At 43.7% G+C, this 13,657-nt stretch overlaps 1 protein-coding gene across 1 annotated transcript; it reads left to right on the forward strand.

Moving 5' to 3' along the window:
* The first annotated feature begins 6,020 nt into the window (after positions 1–6,020).
* UGT1A1 (UDP glucuronosyltransferase 1 family, polypeptide A1) lies at positions 6,021–12,594 on the forward strand. Its single transcript, XM_009710010.1, has 5 exons — positions 6,021–6,872; positions 8,972–9,103; positions 9,369–9,456; positions 10,262–10,481; positions 11,835–12,594. Exons 1-5 carry the CDS (start codon positions 6,021–6,023, stop codon positions 12,130–12,132), a joined length of 1,590 nt encoding a protein of 529 aa, XP_009708312.1. The 3' UTR covers positions 12,133–12,594.
* Positions 12,595–13,657: the final 1,063 nt, after the last annotated feature.

The raw sequence follows: 13,657 nt of genomic DNA on the forward strand, positions 1-13,657 counted from the left end.
CCTATGACCCTTATAGTGAAAACACTTTATTATATCCAATTCAAATTTTCCATGTTGCAGTTTGTGTCTGTTGTCTCTTGTTCTGTCACTGTCAATCTCTTGGAAGAGTGCGGCTTTGTCTTCTTTATGCCCTCCTGCTAAGGGAGTTGAAGCCTTCTCTTCTGGATCCTGAGCAAGCTCATCTTTCTCAGCCCCTTTTTGTACATCATGGTTCCCAGCTCCTAACCATGTTTTTGGTTTTTGCTGGACTTGCTCCAGCACATCAATGTCTGTCTTGTACTGGAGAGCCCAAAGCATGTGTTTTCAGATGTCTCCCAAGTGCTGAACAGAGGAGAAGGATCACCTCTCTCAGTCTGCTGGCTGTGCTCTTACTCGTACAGCCCAGGATGCTATTTTCTCTGTGGCTGTAAGGGCACACAGCTGACTCATATTCAACTTTTTGCCATTTTCTGCAGAGCTGCTGTCTGCCCAGCTGAAGTGCAGGCTTTCCTGTGGCATGGGGTTATCCCATCCCAGCAGCAGAACTTTGCTTTTGCCTTTGCTGACCTTCATGACGCTGCTGTTGGTCCATTTCTCCAGCTTGTGGTATTCTTTTTGCATATCCCAGGCTAGCGATGCTCCTTATTTAAAGTATCAACTGGCATCACAAAAATAAAGTATAAGTTAGGTTACTTTATTCTTATAAAAAGAACGTTGGATTTATTTCAGATTTTTTTTATTGTGTATTCAAATATATTTTGTGGTTTGCAGAGTAACAGCATAGCTTCTGTTTTTAGAAATAACAATTCCTGTTAGGAATGTTTTTCAGATATTGACTTTGCAAAACAGTGAAATAGGGCTTATTTTTCAGAAAAAGCTGCATCTCACACAGTAAAAATGAAGCATTTTAAAGAGGATTCAAACTTGGTATTCAGTCTAGAAAAGCAGAGATGGAATACACTGTATAGCTAAACCTGTGAAAAGAACTACGACAGAAGAGCCGTGACAGAGGTCTATAAAATTCTGAAAAGTGTAGCGAAGGAGAAAGGGGAACTGATATGCAGTTTCTCCCAATACTTGACCTATGACTAACACTGAAATGAGGTGGCAGCAAGCTTAAAGCAAACAAAAGGGAGTACTTTTTCACACCATGCAAAAAAAAAAAATAATCTGCCTTTCAACACCAGCAGATTGTTTTTTGTAGACAAAACCTATGAATTTAAAAAGGATTTAGGTGGTTAATAAGAGGTACATTCTGACTCCTAGGATTTGTAGACTCACAAAAGAGGTAATCACAGAATCCCCTAACTGGGGATATTCATTGTACCTCGGCACTCAACTCTGTCCTTTGGCTTTACTTTCTCCTGATAGATATCTTTTCACCCTTGCCTTTGGAATGGGCTGAACCGGTGGACTTCAGTCTCCGGACTCATGTACACGTGAAAGGATGTTCATGTGTTGCTCAAAATTCAGTGACGCAACTTTTAAACTCTTATGAACGTGCCGTTAGCCTTAGGGGTTTGGTTTGGGGTTTTTTACCTCTTTAATGTTGTTTTATAGCATTTTATATTAATATTACATAGATAACACACATTTGGCTGAAATGTTAGCAGATCTTAAAGACTGCACGGAAGTGACTCTCTATCAAATATGAGATTCGAGGGCCCATTATATGTTAGCATAGGGTAACAATACATCTGCAAAACCAGGTTAACTACCTGATTGTATGCTGCCACCTTAGGGTATATGGAATGCTGCATCACCTTGTTATGGGAGATCTTTTCCTCTTTATCGGTGGAACGTGAAAACGCACGCATAGGTACTGCAACTAACTCCCTGGCAAATGAGAATACCTTCTGTCCACCTCCTTTAGTTTTTGGTCTTTTAATATCACCTCACTGTCTGCTAAAGAGCAAGTTTTGATTAAACGAGCTGCAGAATGGGACTATTGATGTCTGAAACTCCTTCCTCTTCAATGCAGTTTCCTTAGACATTACAGTCCTTCTTGCTGGCTTATGAGAATCGCTTTTTTTAACATGCCACATGAAGAACTTCCTATCAAAATGAACTTTTTAGGACACACTTAGTATTAGCCTTGAAATGTGCTTATCACACCCGGGTAACTTTGGCAAGGGTAGCCATTTCACGAACCAGATTTCTCACCACTCCTACTTGCTCCAAGAGAACTCTTCCAGGCTGCTGCACAGCATGAAGAAACTCTTCAGAGCTCTCTCCGATCAGGTGTGCTTGGTTGGGGGGTCTAAAACAGTCTCTCTTCTCCAGCCAGCATTTGCTCTTGTTCAGCTACCATTCCTATACCTTGTTTTGCTTTTGTAAACTTGCAAACTTTTGGCATCCACCTTTTCCCTTTCAATGAAATATGCCTTAATGGCAGATGAGATCTGCTTGGCCAGGCACTTCTTTTAAGCACAAACCATGGATATCTGCTTTTCTAGGTTTATCTTGAAAGTTTTCACATGCCTTTGCACGTTCTCCCTATCTAAGGACATTGCTTTGCTTGCAGGCGCCCATTTCATTCACCTGTCTACCCATTTGGTTTCCATTGCATCATTTGCTGCAGCTTGAACCCAGGTTCTCAAGAATAGTTAGGCACTTAAATCCCATTCAAATCAACCTGATTTGGATATCTAAAAAAGTCCTTGGAGTGTCTTCCGCATCAGATCATGTCAGCCATGCTGTTATACAGGCAAACTTTCAAAACCTCAGAGGTAAAAAAGCTTTTTCCAAATGTTCGGTCCAAATCTCTCAGACTGCCGTTTGTGGCCCTGATTAAACTATGTACTGCTACCCAGAAAAGTTTATCTCCCTCATCATTGTCATTCCCCATCAAGTAGCTGTAGGCTGCAGTTGAGCATTACAGAGAACAGGACTTCCAACATGGTTTTGGGGTTCTTTTGCCTTCAAAATCTTATCATAGCACATGCAGAAGCAGCTTAGAAATTCTGTTCTCCCCTTCTTCTGGCAAGCACAGGACAGAAATGTGGCCTTCCCTTGGCTCATACCACAGCCAAGCCTTATTAACTTCTTTTCAAAAGTAACTATTATTAAGAACTTTCAAAAACGTTTGGCCTGTAGCTTCTCACCTATGAACTCTTATGGCCCCTCTTGAGCAAGGACCGCATATTCTGCTGCATCATCGCTTTCAAAAAGACATTTGGCCTCGAGCGACTCACCTATGAACTCTTATGGCCCCTCTTGAGCAGGAACTGCATGTTCTGCTGCATCATTATTTATATAAAAAGGTGTTTGGTTAATATGTTACCCAAACTTTGGTGACACCACTGCTTGGCATGCCAGCTCCTGCTTACCATGTCAAAAGTCCTGTGTGAACTCCAGGCACCTTTCTGAGCAAAGGTGTAAGAGAGAAAGTTGGAGGTTTAGGTCTTTCATGTCAATAGTGCAACACGCTTCGTGTATTGTAAGCCCTCTGGAGAAGCTCAGTGGCCATAAAAGTTGACTCCTGACTTGAATCTGGCATAGGATATTCAAGTGCACAGTGACTCACTTGAAACAACCCTCACCCAGAAAAAACCCCTCTACAAACAACTGCTAATCAAAGACCCTGCTGATTGTTCTGAATCATTTAAGTTACCTTAAATACATGGAAATGCTTCTTGCTTTAGGGCCCTTGACAGCACTCTTATCAATGCTTTTATCGCTGTTTAAAATGTGACCTCTGAACTCCAACAACCTGTCCTAGTAAACATTTTGTAGAGGTAAAGATTAAAGACCATCAAGTTATAAATGAGGTGCAACCATTTTTTTACTTTCATATGCTCCTTGGAAGAAGCAAGAAGGAACAGTTCATTTTTTGCCTGCCAGCAGCCCCATGACAGTTATGCGGAGGTACCAGATGCACGCTGGGCTTGTTCTTTTTCTTTCTTTCTGGAGTTTGGCAGAAGGTGGGAAGCTCTTGGTTGTGCCTCAGGATGGAAGCCACTGGCTAAGCATGCGTGTGGTTCTGGAGAAACTGTGGGAGAAAGGGCATGAAATCGTTGCGGTGATTCCTGATGCCACTTTGCTCATGAAAAGCTCACAATCTTTCACCATCAAAACATACTCTGTGCCTTACACACAGGAGTTTGTGGATAGATACTACCATTCCATCGGTGAAAAAAGTTTTGATAACCCTCCCTTTCTAGAAAAAGTTACAATTTTACTCAGCAATATATCAGAACTGACCAGCATGTTCTCTTCTACTTGTCGACATCTCTTATATGATGAAGAACTAATGAAGTACCTCCAGGACAGCAAATTTGATGCCATTATGATGGATCCTGTGTTGCCCTGTGGGCCAATTCTTGCTGAACATCTCTCTCTCCCTTCAGTGTACTTCATGCGTGGTCTTCCATGCACCTTAGACTACAAAGCCACCCAGTGTCCCAGTCCTTTTTCTTACGTGCCAAGGATTTTCACGTCCAGTTCAGACCACATGACATTTAGGGAGCGTGTGACGAACCTCCTGGTTGGGTTTTCAGAGCATTTGGTTTGCTATCTGTTTTATTTAAAATATGAGAGCTTAGCTTCTGAGTTTCTTCGCAGAGAAGTAACAATACTGGAACTGTTCAGCAAAGCATCAATTTGGCTGATGAGATATGACTTTGTTTTTGAGTATCCACGCCCAATAATGCCAAATATGGTCTATATTGGAGGCATCAACTGTGAGCGGAAGAATCCATTATCAAAGGTTTGTCATTGTTTACATTGAGGGTATTACAGTGTTCATTAGCGATTATTTAAGATTTGCCTTTTTAAGTGCTTCCTATCTGTGCTTGAGCCAATATGCGATCGAATACCGGGATGGCATGATTTAGGAGTGGGAATCTCAGGCTCTGATAGATCATCACAAGACTTGCACTACAATCAGCTGCAGCGTTTCTCTTTAGGAGAGCTTAGGCGAAGTTGTCTAAGCTATGTAGCTGCCTAGGTATAGCTTAGCTTGTTGTAAGCGTAGCACCATAATATTAGACACTCACAGCATGTATGCTGTATCTAGATAAATGACAAAATAATTCTAGGTCATATGATTTAATAACCCTAACAGTTGTAGAATAGTGATTAATTGCCAGAGACTTGATCGGACAAAAGGTGGAAATGCGGAATTAACTCTGCAGATATTCTCAGGCACTCACACTGTGCCACAGACCTCGATAATGCACATGAATACCCCAAAACCAGTGGTACGCAAAGACGGTAAAGGAAGCTCTTTTGCCTCTGCATTTGTGTAAGAAGCAATGTAAAACAGCAGATGAGAAGATGATTGGGAAAAGAAGCCTTCAGGATTGTAACTATCTACCCTCCCTCCCTAGCTTGTTTAAATCTCCCTAGTGGGCTCTGCAAATAGTGCCGATGGCAGTCGTTTATTCTGTTTTTCAGACCGCGGTGATGTTGCAACAGCAGAAGTTATTGCTAAGCTTGCATCACATTTGCTACTGTAGACTCAGGGCTTTCACTTTGATAACTGTTACAATATAGAAACAAATCTGAAGATAAACCTTATCAACTCTCTGTATATCAAATCTCTGTCAATCATTGCTTCTTGTTTAGACTCTGAGAGCAAAGGTAATCCAAAGGTCAGACTTTTGTTCCGAGTTTTGTCTCCAATCAGCTGAGCAGACTGAAGGCAGGGAGTTCATCATTAACTGGATGTTAATAAGATAGTGATTGCTGGGTCAGGTCTTACCTCCCATTCATGACTCTTGTTCAGCCTTTCAGTGCGACACGCTGCCAATTTCTTGACACTTCTCCCTCGAGCATTTGAATCCTCTAACGTTAATGCAAGCATTCAACTTTACCTTGCAGTGCCCAGTTACTTAAAGCCTTCACCGTGCACAGATGATAAATCCAAACTTTACCCACATTTAACAATTACCCTCCTTTCTGCCCATAAAACATACAGTCTGTTAAAAATTAAACGCTTACCTTAGTTACGATTAAAGTGCAAAGTGCCCCACGATTCATTCCTCATCCCTCGCAATAGTTTTGCAGTTGTTTAAAACTTTGCTGACAGCACAAGGAAAATGGCTTCTTCAAATCCAGGATTTAATTCTCTTGCCTCCTGGGTTGCATTTTTCCTGCTTCCATGGACCTTTTCCGAAGGCGGAAAGCTTTTGGTTGTACCTATCGATGGTAGCCACTGGCTCAGCATGCGCCTGGTTGTGGAACAGCTCAGACAGAGGGGACATGAAATCGTGGTGGTTGCGCCAGAGATAAATTTGAGGATAGATTCGTCGGTGTCTTATACCATAAAAACATACTCTGTGCCTTACACCAAGGAGTATGTGGAGGCAGAATTTAAAAAGACGGGCTATAGGAGTTTCACACCTCAACCCTTCTTGGAAAAATTCTCAAAAATGGCAAATATTACAACGATGTTCTTTGATTCCTGCAAACATCTTCTCTCTAACAAAGAGCTGATCGCATACCTTGAAGAAAGCAAATTTGATGCTGTCTTTATGGATCCTTTTTTTCCATGCGGACAGATAGTGGCCGAACATCTCTCCCTACCTTCTGTCTACTTCTTACGGGGCCTGCCATGCAGCCTAGACTTGCACGCTACCCGCTGTCCAAATCCTCCTTCTTACATTCCTAGGTTCTTCACTCACTACACGGACCGCATGACGTTCCTCCAGCGCACGGGCAATCTCATAGCTAGCCTGAGCAGTTCCTTGGCTTGCAGCTTTCTTTATTCACCGTATGATCGTTTGATCAAAGAATTCCTCCAGCAAGACACAACAATGCTTGAACTGTTCAGCCACGCGTCTATTTGGCTCATGAAATATGACTTTGTGTTTGAGTACCCCAGGCCCCTGATGCCTAATATGGTCTTGATCGGAGGCATAAGCTGTACTCAGGAAAAAACATTATCACAGGTTAGTTACCATTTTTTTTTCCCCCCCCTAGTTTAGCTATGGCTGCATTGTTTTCTCTCACCATGAGATGGAGCTAACAAATAATAACAGGCCAAAGAGCGAGGTGGAAGTGGCTAGGAAAGCACTTTGTACCTCTGCATCCCTTGTGCGATGAGGAGCACATTACTTTGTGGGAGACCTCTGGATTCCCAGACAAGCATGCACAAAAATCTAGGCTTTTCCATGCCCCTCCTCCTCCCCCCAATATTTTCCAGCTGCCTGTTTCCAATGATTTTGTTTTGCGTACCTGTTTACAAGACTTGATGCTAGCTAGGGTAACGCAGCGAGCCAAATCATGCTAGTCCTCTGCTCAAGGAATTTCTGCCAGAATTTCAGACGGTGGCAGACCTGACTGAAATCCCCACCACCCAGTGAAGCAGCAAGAGGTCTGCTGCTTTTGTGTAAAATACTCTGTCCCAGATGTGGACTGCAACTGGATTTTGCTTAAACTACACCAAACTTCCTAAATATGGGATATCTGCCACTTTGCACTAAGAAATCCTCGTAATTCTTAGTGCTTTCTCTTCTTTTTGAGTGAGTGTCCACTGCAGATATTTCACAAAAGTGGTGTGTAACACCCACCCAGACGAGCAGATGCTAGGTAAAAAGATTAGTAAAATCACCTGCATATTCCCAAAGCAGGGCTGCAAAAAGTTTCCTAATAGTAGTGGCACTTCTGAGTAGGAAGTCAGGCCTTGGCACACAAAAACATTTAAAGAACAGAGTAAAACTTGATTTGGCTGGTCCCACAGAAAATAAATAAGGCTAAATACGCCTTGAAATAGCTGTAAGTGTTCCACCGCATCAGGAACTGCAGGAAGCAAGTCAACCACTGGCCAAAGAATTTTTCTATCAAAAGTACATTTGTTATTTGGGGAGGATTTTGCAGTTCCCAGATGTCTGTGAATTTGTACAGAACTGAGCCCTGAGTTCCCACCAGATATCTACGATGCCTTAATGGAGAGCGCGTCTTCAGAGAAATCTGGAAAGACAGAACTAAGCCCTGAGATTAGGAGTTCCATTTCACCTTGCTTGCCCTCAGGAGAGTGTCCGCTCTGCTGTTCAGGGTTCAGATATCACCAAATCTTTGATGGCTCCTTCTAGTCGGGATCTAGTCTCAAATGAAGGGCCACGGCACTCTGGTCAGCCACAAAAATACGTAATGGAGCGTAAACTAAGAGAGTCAGTCTCGGTTATCCCCTCAGATCCTAGAGATAACATTTCAATGGCCAGATTTACGGGAACATCTAGTTCATTTTATTCTACTCATTTAACTCTGATGCCTGCAACAATTCCCTCCAGTTTTGTCCTTCCTTCCCTTGCTTTACCAAGTATTCTCCTTTGGCACAGGACTTTCCCTCCAGCGTTGGGCTGTTCTTATACTTCATTGGAATCCTTTTGTTCTTGGATTCCAGCAAGAGATCTCCTAATTCTTCTATTCTTTAAATCAATCAAACAAAACAGATTAAAAAAAAACCTGGCAGCGGTTCCATATTATCATACTCAATAAATCTAGATATTAGAAGTTAGCGATATCTGCTGTCAGAACACTTTTCAAAGATCTGAATTCTCTCTTGCAGCTGCACCGTCTGAAAAGAGAACATCAACTCTAAATCCAGAGCATCTGACTTGCAATAAATGTGAAAATAAACCACGATGTAGTCACCTGGGGATTGGTTGCCAGGGAAAGTATGATGATGAATTGATGTCCTTAATTGGTACAGCATCTTTTTTACTCACAGAAACCGACGTCTTCGAGCAGGCAGGCTTTGCTACATGACGGTTTTAAAGTAAATTTTTTCTCATGTCCATACTGAATCTTGGTTCGGGCTCCAATTCTGCAAACACGCACCTCCATAACTTTGTTCATCCACCTCTGTCCGTTTTTTTTTTCCCCTGGGACTCATTTTCATATAGATAACTAATTTTCCTGATCATAATTTTGTTGTGTTCACTGCTTATTTTATTGCCTTTCCAGATAGCTTTGCGGGAACGTGACAGAAATTACAGCCTATGATGTGGAAAGGACTTGTGACTAAGGATGTGCTTTGTGTTGGCAGGAATTTGAAGCTATTGTGAACGCTTCTGGAGAACACGGCATTGTTGTCTTCTCGCTGGGCTCCATGGTCTCTGAGATTCCTATGAAGAAAGCCAAAGAAATTGCAGATGCCTTGGGATCAGTCCCTCAAACGGTACGGTTTCCCTCTTCCCCTTCCAGCACAGCAATTCAACAGTTTTCAAATACAGTACGTAATTACCTTTGGCTTTCGGTGTGCTTGGTCCTTCCTTCTTTCTCCCGCTCCCTGACACCAGAAGAAGCTATTACTCCAGCTGCTCTGCGTGACCAAACAGGTTTTGTGCACCACGGATGTTTTCAGCTGTGCTTTTCAAACCCACTGAGGAGCAGCAAGAGGCCAGTTGCTGAGAACTGACATTGCGTTTTACTTCTCTTGAAAGGTTTTGTGGCGATACACGGGAGCGGCGCCCCCCAACCTGCCAAAGAACGTAAAGCTGATCAAATGGCTGCCACAGAATGATCTTCTAGGTAGGTCTGAGATACCTGGAGTGATATCAGCCTGTTTCTTTTAGTCCAATACTGCTGTTGTAAGGCCCCATTAGCACTGTCTGTGCTGACTCCCTGTAGTATTATGGCTCACAGGGCTTTCTTACAGCTGAACCAGAGCTTCTCTTCTAGAAACTTCTCTGATTGCAACTTCAAAATTGCTGAATTATGAAAAAACTCCGTTTAGAAAGGTGTTCCAACACTTGGCTACCCTTACTGTCAAAAATGGGGGTGTTTATCTCTGACTAGCCATTCTCAACACCTAGCCACAGGTTTTTGTCATGTTTTTGTCTACTGGACTGAAAAGAATATTTAAGGTCCCCAAGTGAGCATTTCCAGACAGATCATCGGGCTTTTCAAGTGGTAAAAATTGTACATGCTATTGCCAGGGATGCACGTGTTGGTTAGACAACGGGGCTCGGCTGTGGGAGGTCTGCAAAACCACCAAATGGAAGACATGGTGAAAAAGTAAGCAGTAGTAACATTCTCTTTAACCTCACTTGGCTCTGATTTCATCCTAAAATCTGAGAAGCTTTGGAGGATTATCCAAGGCTTTCCAGAGATTACCCAAACCAAGACAGAGCTCTACAACCCAAGGTTTGTTCAATCCCATGTAACGTCCTGTTCTCTGCAGCCCTAAGTCTGTCCATAAGTAATGATGCACAGGACAGCCCAAAGTTCTTGATTTATACCTACCAGTGCCATTTTTATGCAAGTTTTTCCCCAAGGATGTTTTAGTGTGACTTAATAAATCAAATAGCTAAACAAGTCTTTCTCTCCTCCACAGCTCACCCTAAGACTCGTGCCTTTATTACCCACGGAGGCTCACACGGTGTTTACGAGGGCATATGCAACGCTGTGCCAATGGTACTAATGCCTTTATTTGGAGACCAGATGGACAACGCCAAGCGAGTAGAGTCGCGGGGAGCAGGACTGACACTGAATATACTTGAAATGACTTCGAAGGACATATCCGCTGCCCTGAAAGCAGTTATTAACGATAAAAAGTCAGTAATGGAAACACAGCCTTTCTCCTTCTGCTGTTGTGTAACACCAGCACGCTAACTTCCAGCTTAAGCGAATGTTAATCTGTTCTTATATGCCTTCTTATATCAAAGTTACATCATTGAGAAGCTGATGCTTGCCTTCAGTTAACCTCCTCCTGTCCCTGTACCAGCACCATCCTTCTCGCTGCCCAGGAGTATAATCATTAGGTGACAAGAACTGGCCGATATGAGAGGATGCAGGTATCAGAGAAGATGGGGTATAGGTGCAATGGAAGAAATCAGGTTGACAAAAGACATGTCACCTGCTTAAAGCCAAATTTACCAGGCTGTGATGTAGAGGGCTTCGACATAACGTGGCAGAAAAGGCAATGGGTGCAGGGAGACGCGGTGAACTCCTTTTGCTCCCCAGATCAGTGATGACATGAGTCAGTGGGGAGCCTGAAAAGGTTGAAAGGCTCAGCTGCTTGGCTGATTTTCTTTGCATGAGGCTTGCCCAGAGCTGCTGTCTGCACAGCAGCAGGAGGAAGGAGGCAAGTGGCAGTGCTTCGGCATAGTCCAGAGGCTGTACTACGTCAGGAAGCATTGCCTTCCAGCTGGCAGGTTTTACTAAACATAGCTATTATCACTCATTTATTTTACAGACTAGTTTTCTCAGTCATCTTTCCCCCCCCTCTAGCACTCATAAGGAGCTGTAGGAGCACAGTCAGCTGCTGCCTGGCTCAGCAAGGTTGGACAATTCCAGCACAGAGCAGGAGGAACATGCAAGGCTACGCTGAGGAGGTACAGGGAACCACGCTAGACATCATAGTATTGCAGTCAGCATGCCCAAGGTGTTTTAAGGCATCGCAGCGAAGGGGAGCTTTAAGATATACCCTCCTCTTCTCCGCTCCCATTCTCTGTTGTCATTAGTGATTCTCAGTCCTTGGCATCCTCTTCTCCAGCACATTTCTAAGAAATGGCACCTTATTGCCATTGTTCCCTAACCACTGTTCTTATAGCAATAATAATAATAACAACAGTAATAATAATAACGAATCTGGATCTTGAAAAGCTGGACGGCTTCTCTACACCCAGTCTCACATTTCAGCCAGATACCTTCACCCCAGAGATTTTGCCGACAGTTTAAACTGTTTTCTTTTTCTTCTTTTCTAATACCTTTCCCTCTTTTTTTGTCTGACTTTTCTGGGCCCCTAACTTTGCCGTTATCCTTCTCATGGGGCGGTGGTGGCGGGGAACCACCACCAGAGAAGCCCCCAGTGGGCCATCAGACAACTGACACTGCATCCCTTTTTTTGGGGGACTCAGTCTCAGAAGCACAAGTCATTGAAAACACCCAATGTCTTTTCTTGACAGGTACAAAGAGAACATCAAGCGTCTCTCAGAGCTTCACCTCGACAGACCCATCCACCCTCTGGACCTGGCTGTGCACTGGGTGGAGTTTGTAATGAGACACAAAGGGGCCCCACACCTGCGACCTGCTGCTCACGACCTAAACTGGATCCAGTACCACTCCTTGGACGTTATCGCCTTCCTCCTCGCCGTGGTGCTCCTCTCCCTCTTCATTTCTCTGAAGTGCTGCCTGTTCTGCTGCCGCAGGTGCTGCTGTAAGAAAGGAAGAACAAGAAAGCCAACCAAATCAAAGTCCCACTAGCAGATGAAACCAGTGGTAGGAGATAAGTCCTCTGCTCCAGACCAGAAGGATCAGAGAAAGTCCCAAATTTCACTAAAATAATTGCTGACTTTTAGTCAAGAAATAATAGCGTTCCTTTAAATTAGCACCATGGGAGGGGTTGTTTCACTGATAGGATTTTTGCCTTTAATTAAGAATCAGTTGTTAAAAATACTTTGTATAGGAGTGCTTCACAGTCACTGGGAAAATGTTAGTGTGAAGTCCAACGCTCCTGGCTTCCACGTCTTGGTGTACAGAGGACTCACGGTGACTTTTTTTTTTCTCACCTCTATATGCAATGGAGATATTTAGGGATTTCATAAGACTTTGCTTCAAGGGCCTTAGCAGAACCATTTGCTCCAGTGTAAGACTGTCAGGTTTATTAAGCACTTTGAAATCTTTCTATAGTTGTTGTTATAGAAGAGGCAAATGTTATAAACTGACAATATGTGTCACATCAGCCAAGCTAGACACACATCTTAAATGGGTTTTGCGCAAGTTTACAATACCCTGAACAAAATTCAGGTTTTTTGGCAGGGAAGTCATAAAGCCACTGGGGTTTTACCCAAGTTGCCCATCAGGCAGAGTGCTGTATCTGGAGCTTACCTGTTAGGCAATGAGATCTTTGTAAGGGTTGTTTATAAAATCCAACTGATTTACTCTTTGTAAGTGATGTTCAAGTAGAGTCCCAAACCCCAGCCCTATAAATAAATCCCCAATACTAACAATAATGGCTCTTGTGTTTTCTGACTTGAGAGAGATGGGGCTGGATGCTTGTTCGATCATGGAGAGCGAGCTAGAGAAGGGAAAGATTCAATGTCCCGCGATGTGAAAGCCATCCAAATGCACAAAAGCCAGTTCTCACTGTTTGGTGACTTGGTCCTTGACGAGCAGTTACATCCTGAGGCTGCCACAGTCCCCGCTACTATGTATAGAAAAAGTCAGAAGAGATCTTAAACACAAGTTAATATTCAGGGCTCAAAACAGGCTGGGGCATCCCGGTGCATCATGGCAGCACAGGTGTCCTGCTAAGTACCTGGTGCTGCTATTTTCTATCGCTGTTTGAAAACGGAGGGTACTTCAGTGAAAGCTAGTAAGTTCAAGACAACAGTCCCTCTCCTCCTCAGTCTGTCCCCATCGTAGTACCTGAGTTGTGAGCATCCCTGCCACCCGCAACCTCTCCAGGACCGATGCCGACTCTTGCTTTTCATCCTCCGCCTTTCCCTCCCCTCCTCCTGTCCCCAGTAAACAGAAGGCAACTCTTTTATGGGACATGCAGAGAGTCTTCACGGTGCATGAGAGCAGACCTGCTATTAAATTGCAGCTTTTGCAGCTCCACACGTTCCTGAAGTGGCAGCTCTGGCTGTCCCCGTGGTCCTGGCTGGAGCCAGGTGACAGCAGCGCATCTGTGCAACGGTACGGCAGTGCCTCTGGAAATGAGCCCCAGCGAGACCTCGCAGCACCCGTCACACCACCAACTACGGTGGTTTCAGGCATCTCTGAAGCA

Source organism: Cariama cristata, unplaced genomic scaffold, assembly GCF_000690535.1.
Source record: "Cariama cristata isolate BGI_N322 unplaced genomic scaffold, ASM69053v1 scaffold30811, whole genome shotgun sequence".
Taxonomy (NCBI): Eukaryota; Metazoa; Chordata; class Aves; order Cariamiformes; family Cariamidae; genus Cariama; species Cariama cristata.

What these genes read in the sequence shown, in the direction of transcription:
- UGT1A1 (XM_009710010.1), top strand. Translation starts at nt 6,021, where the DNA reads ATGGCTTCTTCAAATCCAGGATTTAATTCTCTTGCCTCCTGGGTTGCA. An exon ending in AGGAAAAAACATTATCACAG is followed by an intron (nt 6,873 to 8,971) that starts GTTAGTTACCAT and finishes TTGTGTTGGCAG; the next exon opens with GAATTTGAAGCTATTGTGAA. An exon ending in GCCACAGAATGATCTTCTAG is followed by an intron (nt 9,457 to 10,261) that starts GTAGGTCTGAGA and finishes TCTCCTCCACAG; the next exon opens with CTCACCCTAAGACTCGTGCC.